This window comes from Emydura macquarii, unplaced genomic scaffold (genome assembly GCF_026122565.2).
Source record: "Emydura macquarii macquarii isolate MOO-44397 ecotype Brisbane River unplaced genomic scaffold, CSIRO-AGI_Emac_v2 contig_705, whole genome shotgun sequence".
Taxonomy (NCBI): Eukaryota; Metazoa; Chordata; order Testudines; family Chelidae; genus Emydura; species Emydura macquarii.
In genome coordinates this window covers 7,299,216-7,312,235 of record NW_027130842.1, presented here as the reverse complement: position 1 = coordinate 7,312,235, position 13,020 = coordinate 7,299,216, and the positions used below count along the sequence as shown (strand labels likewise).

Below are 13,020 nucleotides of genomic sequence, written 5' to 3'. Positions count from 1 at the left end.
GTGCAAAACAAAAAGAGGACAAGAGCAATGGGACCCCCTCACATAGCTGTTTAAAAATATTCCATTATTCTCATTAAAATGCTTTCAATGTATCACTTTTAAAATTTAAATTAAGGGCCATGTATCCCCTGAAGTAACTCCAAATAAAGTCAATGAGAGGGTCTTCTAAGACTTCTGGCAATAAAGCATGTGCGTTGCAAACTGTTCTGTTCAACAGAACCAAAAGGGCATATCACAAGATGTAAAAATGTGACAAAAATACTTAATAAAAATGAATCATGCTCTGGTAAAAGAACTATTCTTTATCAATCATCTTTTATCATTGTATCAACACTTTCTGAAATTATAAATAACATTTAAAAATAAGAAACGGGCATTTACCCGAAAAGGTACAGTGACAAAATAAATAATTGATTCATTGAACAAGCCCAACACACAATTTTTTCTTAGCAGGCTACAATATCCTTTATAAAGAGATTTTATAAACAGGATGTCGCATCTAAAGGCATGACATTAATTCCCATCCAGTATAAATGCAATGAACAAACAATTAAGTACAAGATAAGATAAAACAAATAAGTAATAATGCTATCAGTTTCTGACCTGTTTGCTCAGTTTCTCAAATTGTGCCTGGCAGTCTACTAGCCTAGACTTTACCCAAGTACTGACTCCTGCAACAGGTTGGCTTCTTAAAGTGGACTCTACTTCTTTCATCTCTTTCAAAGACAGCTCAGTCTTTTCCATTTCATTAACAAATATCTAAACATGTATCAGAGAAAGCACATATTAACAACCCTTTTAATGGTGGTACACTGTAATTACACATTTATTTTGGTAAGACATTTGTATGATATGCATTCTTGTCATTTTAATTTTCTCAAACTTTTATTAAAAGCAATGAAACACCAAGATAAATACGAATCCTAACCTAGATGTCAGTCAGCAAAGGGTGCACCAAAACAGTGTGTCTAAGGCATGATGGACAGAACATAACTATGGCCCACCTAACTCAGTTCTGACGTCAGTCAAATATTCCAAAAAATGCCAAATGCCTATATTATCCTCTTGGAACTCAAACTTGGGTTTGAAGAGGATGTCATTTGCACTAAATGCACCAGTGTTTTGGACATTTCCAAATTTCCAGCAACAAGGGAAACCCATACAGACAGACTACATTTCAGGATGCTGTTTATTCACATGCTCTGAGCCAAAATTCATAACTTCTGGAGGGTAATACCAATGACATAAACCAGGAAGAATACTCTTATGGTTAAGGCCCAGAACTGGGGAGTTGGGAGATTTGAATGTGAATCTTGACTCAGCGCAGGACTTCCTTTATTACCTAGGAAAGTTCCTTTTTTTTTCCTGTGATCCAGTTCCCCCATTTGTAAAATGTGGGAAATTCTTATCTATTTCCTACAAGAGTTGTGCAGCAAAATTAAACTAGATATTTGTAACCATGCTAAGAGGCTGGGAGGAAGCTCTCTGAAGAGCAATGTGTTATTAGGGTCAAACAGATTAAAGGGCTAACTGAAAAATACTACCTGGACAAAAAGATGGAGACAAAGGGAAAGAATGTTTGGGCACACTTTACTGGATGTGTCACGTACTCTGTTTAATAATAGCAGCAAAATAATAAGGATGAAAAAAACACTATTGCAGAAGATTACTTAGATCAGCAGAACTCACTGTGCATTGGTCAAGCAGTCTTTGAAGCCCTTCAGAATCTCCTTGGAGAGCCTGTTCTTTCATTAAGATGTTCTTCACGTCATCCATCCACTTCTGAATGATTTTTGAATCAGCCTGAATTGAACACAGTAATGAAAAGGCTGTAACTTCGAGATGAACAGCCTATAACTACAGCATTTCAACAGCTTTTGATAACAAGGGAGGAAAAAAATGTAAAGGCTGCTAGCACAGCTTCAATTCCCGTCCTGTTTGAGAGATTTGTTTTCCACCCTTAGACTTATATGAATGAGTGTAAAAGTATTACATGCAAGTCATAGCACTACTAAATATGGGCTGCACGGTTCCTGGCCACTACACAAGTGCACGGATGATGTGGGGGGGGCGTGAGTATAGGCTTAAGGAGTTTCTGCCCACACCTCATTGTGAGGCCTCCGTGAAGGCCAGGCACAATTATAATGTCACCCTGCAGATGGGAGTGCAGGAACTGCTCCAACCACATTTGCCAAGGGCGCACTGTGCCCCAAAGAGGGCAAGGAAGTGGGGCCATGAATCCTTTCCCTCCTCCTGGCCCTGCACTGACACAGAGAGGGAGGGGCACACTCTCCCTCTCTTAAAAAGGTGCAGTTCCTCCTCCTCCTGATTTTGCCTTTCTGAGGAATGTGGGCACATAGGAAATGCCGCACTGGATCACAACCGTGACCCACTAAATCCAATAGCCCATCTCTGGCAGTGCACAATTGTGGAATAACCTAACCATAAGAGAAGCGTCATTTAATTCTATCAGTCAGCTCATGCCCTGAAGAATGAAGATCTGTATTCCTTCTAACAAAAAAAAAAAAAAAAAAAAAAAAAAAAAAAAAAAAAAAACAAAAACAGAAGTTTTATCCTGTTTAATGTAATTGTAGCTGTGTAAGGTTATTAATATTGATATTCAAGCCTATCTTTAAAATCCTGCTATACTCTCTGCTTCAGTTATAGTTGGGTTAGAGAGGTCCTTTTGTTAGTTACACTTTGAAGAAAAAAGTATTTATTTTCTCATTTTTTAATTAGTTGCCCTTCAATTTCATTTTATGTTGACACAACCATCCCAAGACAGAGCTGTGCCTTAAAAAGTACAATTGAGACTTATAAAGTGTATATTCCATAGTGTATGCCAAAGTGGAAGAAATGTGAACCTTATTTCACTGGACCCTTGTAACAATAATTCTTTCAGGATCCAAATATTACACTGCCAATTTTTATTAAAAAAAAATCTCTGCACTGGAAGCCCATTAAAGCACTGCAGTATTTATTTTTGTCCCAAGCCCACTCTGGGAAAGTTTCATAGTTAGATTCCTGACATTGTTTGTTCCTCCTCCAGCTTTTGGAATTTTCTGCAGCTGATTTGTGAAATTAGTTCCCAAACAGACCATAGGAAGCTCCAACAGTGAAATAACAGTTCAGTGTGAAATATTTATTCTTTAAGATTAAGATTTGACAAGGTATTTATGCAATTGCTTAACTTTAAGCACAGAACTAGTCTAATCAAATTCAATGGGATCATGCACATGCTTTAGAGTTAAGTATGTGCTTAAAGTACCTTGCTGAATCAAGGCCTATGCTTAATGAAATAAATACTTACACGTCAGATAGAGAGAAACAGAATGAGTCAGTCAAATACATACGGCAGATTTTTTTTAAATTACACTCTAAATTTGGGATGAGCCCAATAATAGATCAACTTCCCAACTTCATTCCAACTGAAAACAAAGATTAACTGTACTGAATATCAACATGAGCCCTATAAGAAGCATGTGCAATATTTCTTTGCCATAGATTAAAGAAAAATGAAAGCAAGAATATAAGCAAGCAAACAAGAGAACAGAATATTACAATATGGTGGGAATATGATAATCTAGAAAAGAATTTGGGGAAGGAAAATACTAGAAAGATACTTATAAGCTTTCCTTTTAAAACGACTCATGGGACAAAGTCCTATCAAAGTGGATATTAAAATTCAGGGCCATTTTGTACCATTTATGTTCCCATCTGGAGGGGTGGTCCTCTCAATGCACAAATCTGAACCACTCCACACAAAATGGGACCTTCCACACCTATTTGGCACTGCCCCTAATCCTGCCAAGGGCCACTGTGCCAGTCCACTATCCATGTGGAGGAAAGGAGCGGAGATGGTGCAGACCAAGAGGGATGTATATCATAAGCCCCTTAAAAGCTGCACAGAACCCTACCTTTAAAAAATAAGACAACTTTGTCTGTATTACCTCTCCAGGTGAGTCCAAGCAAGGAGGAACCCAGGGGCAGCTGCAGCCACAGAGCAGGAGAGATCCTTGGCCAATCTGTTCCATTACAGCTGCCAGGGAGATATATGGACCCAGTGCAAGAAGCCGAGGAGATCTGCTAAGTTTTTAGGAGCAGGCTTTGCAGCCATCATAGTGGGGAGGCAAACCCTGCCTTCTACGGACAGGATGCTGTAGAGGAACCCTTCCAGAGATTTCCACACATCCACGGCTATCAATTCAGAGGATGTGCAAGTGTGATGGTCTCTTTAAAATGGAATCATTTGCTCAATAGAATTTTCCACAATAATTTTCCAGTAACATTTGTAAATCTAAGCACCATTTAACAAAGCTAAATAAAATGAGTATGTTTCCTCTCTCATTTCCCAAAGTGAAATCTAAAAAGCCATTTTAATCCATATGTAACTGTTGACAATAGAATTTGTTTCCTGCAATCACAGGGAGAGTCCATGGTTCCTTGTAGCATAGTCCTGTGGACAGGGCACTTAGTGGACTGGTAGTCAGGATTTTTATATGTGGCTCTGCCATTGACCAGCTGTGTGACCCTGGATAAGTTACTTCACTCTGTTTGTGTACATATAAAATGGGGATAATGATAATTGTCATGTGTAGATCTCAGAACTAAGTGTTTATATTACTGTAAAATTTAAATTTTAAAACATTAGACAACAGAAACAGATTAAAAACACAGCAAAAATCCTTACATAGATGCAAACTAACTTCCTATGTGTGATCACACCTTCAGAAGGGATCCTACTTGCTTTAACTCACTCCCATGTTTCTTGCCTAACCACAGATCACCTATCTGTTTTAGTAAATCCGGGTATGTACAATATATTCAACCCATCAAGTCTGATATCATGTCTCCAAGAGTAGACAGCACCAGCTGAGTAGAATAGTTCTATTTGCAAAGATATTCTAGTTTCCACATTGGATCCCCTCTCCCCCCACAATGCAAATGTCACTCGGCTCTGCCCAGTTGTAATCATGAGGTTTTTGTTTCAATCTTCATGTTCAAACTATGATTGTTTTTAAACTTCAGCATTCCAGGAGACCACCAACAACGTATGGACTAACAAAGCTCTTCAGAAAGGAAATAGGAAGATACAAACATGTAGCTTTGTTCATTTACGGATAAATTTACAAAGCATTCAGAAAATGCAGGGAAACACTACTGAAAAATGTATTAGATAACAGCCACATTTAAGCCCTTTGAAGTACATTTCCTCAGGCACCACCACTGCAAATTTCAGAATACTTCAGTTCTGTCTCCTCCTACAGTTTTTTTAAAGATTTTTCCCTCCATTAAGGCTATGTATCAGTACCTAGTTCCTTGCTGGGGAAAAAATTCTATTCTGAGATCTGCACAGCAGAATTCAACTTCAGCATTCTGTTCTCCCTATGTCTCCAGAACTCCTATTGACATCAATGGAACATCAGTAGATTTGACATCAATGGTTGACCCAAACAAACAGGGAGAGCAGAATACTAACATTGAGTACTAATATGAAGATCAGAAAGGAGAATTTTGCTCTTAGCTTGTAGCTGCATCACATCACTGAGGTAATTCTGAGACTCTATCACGTACATAGAGTACACTATCTTGTTTTCTTGCTCTCGTATAAATGTAAAAGGAGCAATTCCATTTTCAGGGCCCAGTCCTGCACAATATAAGCATGCTTAAATGAGTGAACATGGGGATTGTTCAAATGACTTCAGTAAGAGCTGAACTGAATTGGCAACTAGTTACAAGAAAAACATTGTAATTATGAGAAATTAGAAAAGAGCTGCAAAAATAAACAAAAAGCTGAGAAAATATTTAAAAAGTGAAGTATATACAGCTCAGCTAAGTGTGAACTAAGCAGGAACATAATAAATCTACTAGTATTTGAAGAATGTCAACACACGGAAGAAGAGACATTATTTAGTATGATGAAGAGCAATATAATTAAGAAAAAGAGGTGAGACTAAGAAAGGAAAACTGTAGGTTTAACATCAAGAGAAACCTCTTGAGAGTAAGATGCACATGCAGAATAAATCACCAAAGGTTTTGGCTGAAATCTCATTACTTGGCACATTTAAAATTAGACTGGGGAAAATGATAAATTTACAAGGAATAATCCTGCCCAGGCAGAGAGAATGAGTAAGATGACTTAAAAGCTCTAGACTAACACAGGCTTGCTCATCTTCAGCCTCATCCAACTCCTTGAAATTAATGGACAGATTGCCATCGACTTAAAACACAAAAATAGGATCAGTCCGCCCCATAAACTCACACCTTTCCTACTCTTTAAGATCCCACAGACTGGTGGCATGACAGTAGCAAAAAAAAGTGAGTTTTGATTAAACAGAGTGAGCATATCTTGGCAGAAATGCATTTCCACCTAATCCTGGACTGCATAAACAAGTAAAAAGCAACTATTTTTTTAAACAAACCAGGTATTCCTGATCAAGTAGAGAGAGAGCTCATACTCATCTCAGTACAGCAGGTAACAGGACCTACTGGTAATAAAAGAAAGCAGCATACAAAAATGAAGCAGGTATTTTCCTTCTGAGAACTCCCTTCACCTCCGTCTAATTTCAGACTGCTTTGTGGATTCTAAATTCAAGTTTATTAATTACAGCCATATCTCAGTGATTGTCATACCAATACTATGCGTATAATACTATACTCTCCAACACTCAGAGAGCTTGCCCTGCCAGTTACACAGCAGTAAACTAGAAGCTAGCCCCAGAACTAGGGCTAATAATCAGTGAATAACATAGCAAAATACTCACATGAGCATGTGGGTATGTGCTCTGTCCCCATGGTGGAGTGGAGATAGAATTTAGCACTCTGAGTATGTTTTTCCAAGCTTGTGGTAGCAAAGCCCAACCATTTTTTCATTTACCAATCTTAATCAGCTTGTCCAGCTTTGACTAAAACTTTGCAAGCCAGGTCTACGTTATTTACCCATACTATTAACAGCCTCAACTTAGACAAATGTATGTCTCCACTGACAAGCTCTTTGTAACAGGGTTGGCCACCACCTAAGCATCCTCTTTTGTCCAGGGGTTCCTCAGCAGTGCTTCACCCCTATCGCTTCCTTAACCCAAACTCAAGACAGTCCAAAGAAAATTAATCTCCTCTCCCACCCCAGGGTCCATTTTATTCAGTCCTCAGGTATACACAGGCCCTCCAGGGCCCAACCCTAGTTCAGCATCTCTCTCCCCTTAGTTGTAGGATTCCCAATCCTCTTTCCCAGAGCTGGGCATAGTTCGAAATCTCTGCAACAGCCAAATTTTTCTTGTTACTGCAAGCCACCTCCTCAGGCTGGTCTTTCCTGAGCATTCGCCAGCTAACTGCAGCCACCTGCTGCCCTTTATAAGGAATTTCCTGATCCCACTGAGATGGGGCTCGTCCTGTTATCAGGGCTGCCTTAGCCCGTCTCTCTGGCCCATGGAGCAAACCACCCTGTTACATCCTTGTTTGGATCACCATTTCTTTTGAAGCTTGAATTTGTTCTGCAAGTAAAGTGCACCTCTCTCCCCCTGGAAGTAGCGGGATTACAAGAGGAAAACTTTAAAAAAAAAGGTGGGGGTGGTGAGAGAATACACATAGGCTTCCCCTTTCCCCTCCCACACCTCCCAAATCTTATATCCCCAAAAGATGAGGTTCAATAAGAAAATTAGTATGTATGTGGACTGCATAAAACATGCACTCTCTTAAAATGGAAGAGAACACAGAGATAATTCAATGCATTTAAAGATATTTAATGCATATAAAAATATCTCCCAAGAAAGGAAAGTGGAAATATGATTCACACAGCAGTTCAATTTGAGTGTTCAACATCTCCTTTTGTCAGCAATTTCTAGCTGCAAAAACATGGTAAAGGAAACTTTATATTCAGAATCTGGAACTAATGCGAGATAGATTAGTAGATCTCCCAGAAATATATTTTTGCTTTCTAGGTTTAAAATGAAAAAGGAAGAGGAAACCCAGATCTGAAATGTAGTCAAAATGTCTAGTTAAGCACTACACTAATCATATTAGACAAACCAATGGCTCCATATTGATGGCCAGATTGGATTTTAATCTGCTCTGACTGGCACACACTCTTTAGTTCATAATTACAAATGATGGTTAGTACTGTATTTTTTAGCTACATTTTGAAAGTAAGTTATGATACATTTAGTTTTTCAATTTTTTTGCCTCCCCATAGGGACGGCACAAATTAATGGACAGAATGGGATTGGGACCCAGGAATTAATTCATATCCTTTTTATACATGGAATGTGTGTGACACAGAGCAAGTAATATAATCCCTCCCTTTTTAAAATGAAAATATTTCCCGTCCTGCCTCAGAGGGCTTTTGGTGAGGATTGTTTGTATATTGTTTTAAAAATAGATGAAGTACCATATACTGTAAATGCTAATTATTCTTAATATCCATTACTCACCTTCCTGACATTTCAAAGACTAATTTTTTGGAACTGAGAAACCAGTCTATACATATATCGCCCTCCTTTTTCCCCTCACTTTTTGAAGGCACTGTGCCAATCCAATATTACACTTAATACAAACTCAACTTCAAGGGACTCAAGTTGATGAGTAGAAATGGGATTCCAACTTTTCAAAAGCAGAAAGCATTCAGAGATGTATCCTGTAAGGTGCTGAGAGTCCCTGAGAGGCAATGAATGCTCTCAGCTTCCGCTAACATCAATGGGAGTTGAGGGTACTCAGCACCTAGCAGGAGTGAGCTCTTAATGATACACTTGACCCTGAACCAAATATGCTAGTTTGACCACTCTTTATTCTGCCATTTCAGGAATGGAGTAAAAAGGAGGAATATTTTTTCAAGTAAAAACAATTCCATCAGATGACCAAAAAGTAAATCATGAGAGGTTTTAAAATGGAGAGATCCATGCCAACACCACACTATAATTCAGTTTTCCCTATGATAAGGTTTTTATATTCTAATTAGATCTGGGGCCATTACATATTTAATGGTAATGTCAAACTTCATCTGGATTTATGCATGAATATGGAGAAGAAAACAGACTCTGAATTTATGTATGTAAACAAATATAAATCTAAATATTTTCACTTTACCTCAAATATTTTCAGTTTAGAGAAAATTTCCTCCAGTAGGTGAACATCTTTAGAAAACTTGACCTTTAACTTGTCCCATTGCCCCTGTATATGCTTGAACTCTTGGTTATAGATCTTTGCTATATCAGAAGCAGCATGTTTTTCCAAAACTTTTGTTTCTGCAGCAAGTTTATCTATTGTGGGTTTCTGGTCTTCTAGTGTTCCACAAAGAGTCTGCAGGGAAAACATAGAAAAGGATGTACATATGGGTGGTATTGTGATGTAAACAGTGTGCGCACATATGCAAATAGTCTACATTAAGAAACTTGAGTCAAAAGAGACAAAAACAGAGCTAAGACTCCCCTTTCATATGCAGTATCCTGTCTATATTGCACATATCACATAAATCAAAATGTTACACTAAGCACAATGGAAGCAAAGGCTATCTTGGCTCTTAGTGCTGCTATACTAGCTGTAATATGGGAAGATTACAGTAGTAATACTAGGCATCATGCATTTTTAGTGTTCTGAAGAGTCACAGAATACGCAAAATACTGAATTCTCAAATTACAAAAATACCCTCACTTCCTTGAGATAGAAATTTAAAATAAGGGCTCAGATCACCACAGTTTTACTTAAATCAGTTTTTTGTTAGTGTTCTGAAATTTTTGGGTTTTTTTAAACGAACAAAAATACTAGTATTTGCACCCACTGCTGACTTGTGATTCTCTCTCTGTCTGATCACACTATACTGTGATGGGGAAGTTTATTCCTCTATGAACATTTTAACGTTTTCAAATTCACCATGTCGTTAGTGAGGAAAGAGACATAGGAAAACTATTTGCACTTGCTCTAATGACTAGGACTTCCTTATCACACTGTACAAACTGAAAGGTGACCATTTGCTAAGTCTCAGTTTTCAGGCTAATGTTTCTGGAAAGAAGATGTTCTTTCTGTAAAGAGGGTCACTGAGTGGTATAATGATGCCTAACTCAATACCAACCTAAGGTATATGCCACAGACACTTATGGCTCTTTGAAAGAGTGAGGGAAGAGAGCAGACAGTCTCATGTTCTCAACAGCATTCTGAGATCTATGTTGGCCTCCACTATAACTCTTAAGTCTCTGATTCTTATCCTACCATATCAGCACATTATGTCCCTTCACGTCAATTAGTCACAGAGATGGAATGGGATTCTTAAACAGAAGTTCAGTCAGATAGATCCCCAGAGACTAAAAAAAATCACGTATATGATTTCCAACAGCTTATGTACTAAAAGCTTCTGCCGACTTTAAATTACACAGCAGCAATATCAAAAAACAAACTACCAAACTCCTGCCTTTTTGTAATCTTCTGTCTTTATAGTAAAGCACTGATACCCTCATTTATTGGGATTTTAACACCCCAACTGCCCCCGCCCAAAAAAACCCAAAAGGAAAAAAAACCAACAGCCAGTGATTAGTCTTCAGCAGAATTTTTCCAGCTTCATCCCCCACACTCCTACACTAATGCTCAGAAAAAGATTTCTCTGTACTCAATATGGTTACAAAAAGAGGTGGGGAGAGAATGGTTAATTTATGGGGATTCTTGTTAAACAATTTAACTGTTTGCATTTTTTTAATATGTTATATATATATATATGAATGCATTGGCATTTTTTGTACATTCATATAACAACTTTTGACAAAGATATCCACTTACTTTATATATGTGCAATAATAAGTGAAGTTTCACTTCTTTCTAGTTACAGATGTTTTAAAGCAATTGTCTCCATGGTACCTAAGGGCCAATACCACTTGTTTCTCAAAGGCAGCCTGAAAGGCAGGTCTTTCAATAGCACACAGCTATACTTCATCACAGTCTGGGATGTAAAAAAAAGATGTATCCCTTACCCAACTGAAATTGCCAGGTGAGGCAGGGAAAAGTTTAAATTATCCCACTGGATTCGGCTAGGGTACACCAAACAGCTCTATGCACAGTCTATCTCGCTACAATGCTGGGATATAGGCTGGGAAAAGCAGTTGCATTTACCTTTCCAAGTATAAATTATCAAGATAGCCAAGTTTCTAGATGCAAAAGAAAAAACAAACTTACCTTTGTCTGCTGCAAAGCTCTCTCAACCTTACTTGGGTCATTCACTGCACTCATGATGGATTGTGCCTTACTCTCCAATTCATTCAATGTATCCTTCAGTCTCTTCAATGTGTCCAAGTAATCCTGGCTAGGCTGGCATGCTAGCTCTGTTTTTGATTTAAAAGAAAAGTTGCTATTTTTAAAAAAGGAGGAAATGGGCACGGAGAGCTTTTATTTCTAAAAGGAATTAGGCTATATTCAATATATTTGACTGAATACTAAAAACACTAAAGCTGCTTGAGCCATAACACGAATTATCCTGCTAGCAATTCAAGCTAAAATATGCAACGTGATATGACTTCATGAAAAAAATGTTGGTGGTGGTGGTAGTTTTTCTGTGGTTGTAGTTGCTTGCGTTTTTACATAATGAAGAAACAGTGTGGGGGAGGAGGTCTCTTTCTTTTTGCTGTTTTTAATTATAGTTCATCTTTAATATGTATAGTGTACAGTAGAGCCTTAAAAGGTTTATAGGTAAAATTTCTAAAAATGCCTAAGTGACTTAGGAACTGAAATCTCAGTTTCAAAACTGAGTGACTTAGGCACTTAGGAGCCTGAGTATCACTGAAAGTCAAAAGACAAGTAAGACACTTAAGAGCTGAAGTCCCTTTTGAACATGGAACTTGGACAGCTTTAAAAAATTTACCCTCCGTCTAATGTTTCTGAGGTAACAACAAGGAGCGAATCCATTCCAGCATCAAATGCTATTTGGAAACATTGAGGGACCTTTCAACCTGTGAATCAGCAGGTTAGTTTATGTTGTGGAATGTTTGCTTGCGTATCTTGATTTGTTTTTTGGCTTGGCAGAATTTGTTTTTATGCATATAATATTTATGTTTATTTTAAGCTTTTTCTTCAACTTTTATTGATTTAAATTTTCACAATTGTGGGAAATCATGGGGGGACAGACAATAGGGGCAACAGGCAATTATTTAATGACAGTAGATGCTGAGGTTCAAAAAGTTAAAGCTTTATAACCATTAAACACAAATTGTCCACATCATATGCAAAATATACAAAGTACATAGCCTTAAATCAAACTCTAATAAGTTCTCAAAGTAGCATTTTTCTTACTTTGCCTATCAGTACATTTCAACCATCATCAAAGCAAATATTTTTTCATTGGTTTGTTGTGTGAGAGATGAAATCAATGTTTATCAACGTTTACTGATAAAAATCTAATTCTTGCAAGCTTTTTTGTTTTTAATTAGGTTTCCTGCTTCTGGCTTCTTTGGAATCTCAAAGGATTTGACACATTAGTTTGTGTGTTTCAGAAACTACCAACAAAAAATTGAATTTAAAAATCAGCACTGAACAGGATTGTGGCTAAAAAAATAGTATCACAGTATGTGTATCTAAGGCCATAGAATACATATGCAAATTCTTCACTGCTACCACTGAAAAATCAATCAAAAGGTTCACTTTCAACAACTATCAGTGCTTCCTCATGCCATTTTCAACTGATGAATGAATCAACACTTCTGGAGACAATTAGACCTTCCATTTCTCAAAGGAAGCAATTTTCAACAAAACATTCCTATGGAGCTATACTCCACTCACAGTGATGTGAGTGTAACTCCGGATACAAGGAACTTTCAGAGCCCAATAGAGCCACCATGACCAGGAGCTAGAAATCTGTGATGAAGAAAAGCTTCAGTGAGCTTATAAGTGTATAAACTCTGCAGACTCCCAGCACCAGTACTTCCCACATTATAGGAGCTTATAAATGCTGAAGATTCCTTCTATGTGCAAGCCACTCAACTTATGTCAAACAACAAAAAAACACGCCATACTTCACTACATGCAGTTTCCATTATATAAGAAAGTTCCTTA

At 37.7% G+C, this 13,020-nt stretch overlaps 1 protein-coding gene across 1 annotated transcript in view; it reads right to left on the bottom strand.

Annotated features, from left to right (window-relative positions):
- Positions 1–13,020, bottom strand: part of UTRN (utrophin) — a 503,387-nt gene that overhangs the window by 385,451 nt on the left and 104,916 nt on the right. The window contains exons 21-24 of the mRNA XM_067542236.1: positions 11,152–11,297; positions 9,079–9,291; positions 1,690–1,803; positions 604–759 (exon numbers count right to left, since the gene is read on the bottom strand). Coding sequence (XP_067398337.1) covers positions 604–759; positions 1,690–1,803; positions 9,079–9,291; positions 11,152–11,297 — 629 coding nt within the window. The remainder of the gene's footprint in view (positions 1–603; positions 760–1,689; positions 1,804–9,078; positions 9,292–11,151; positions 11,298–13,020) is intronic.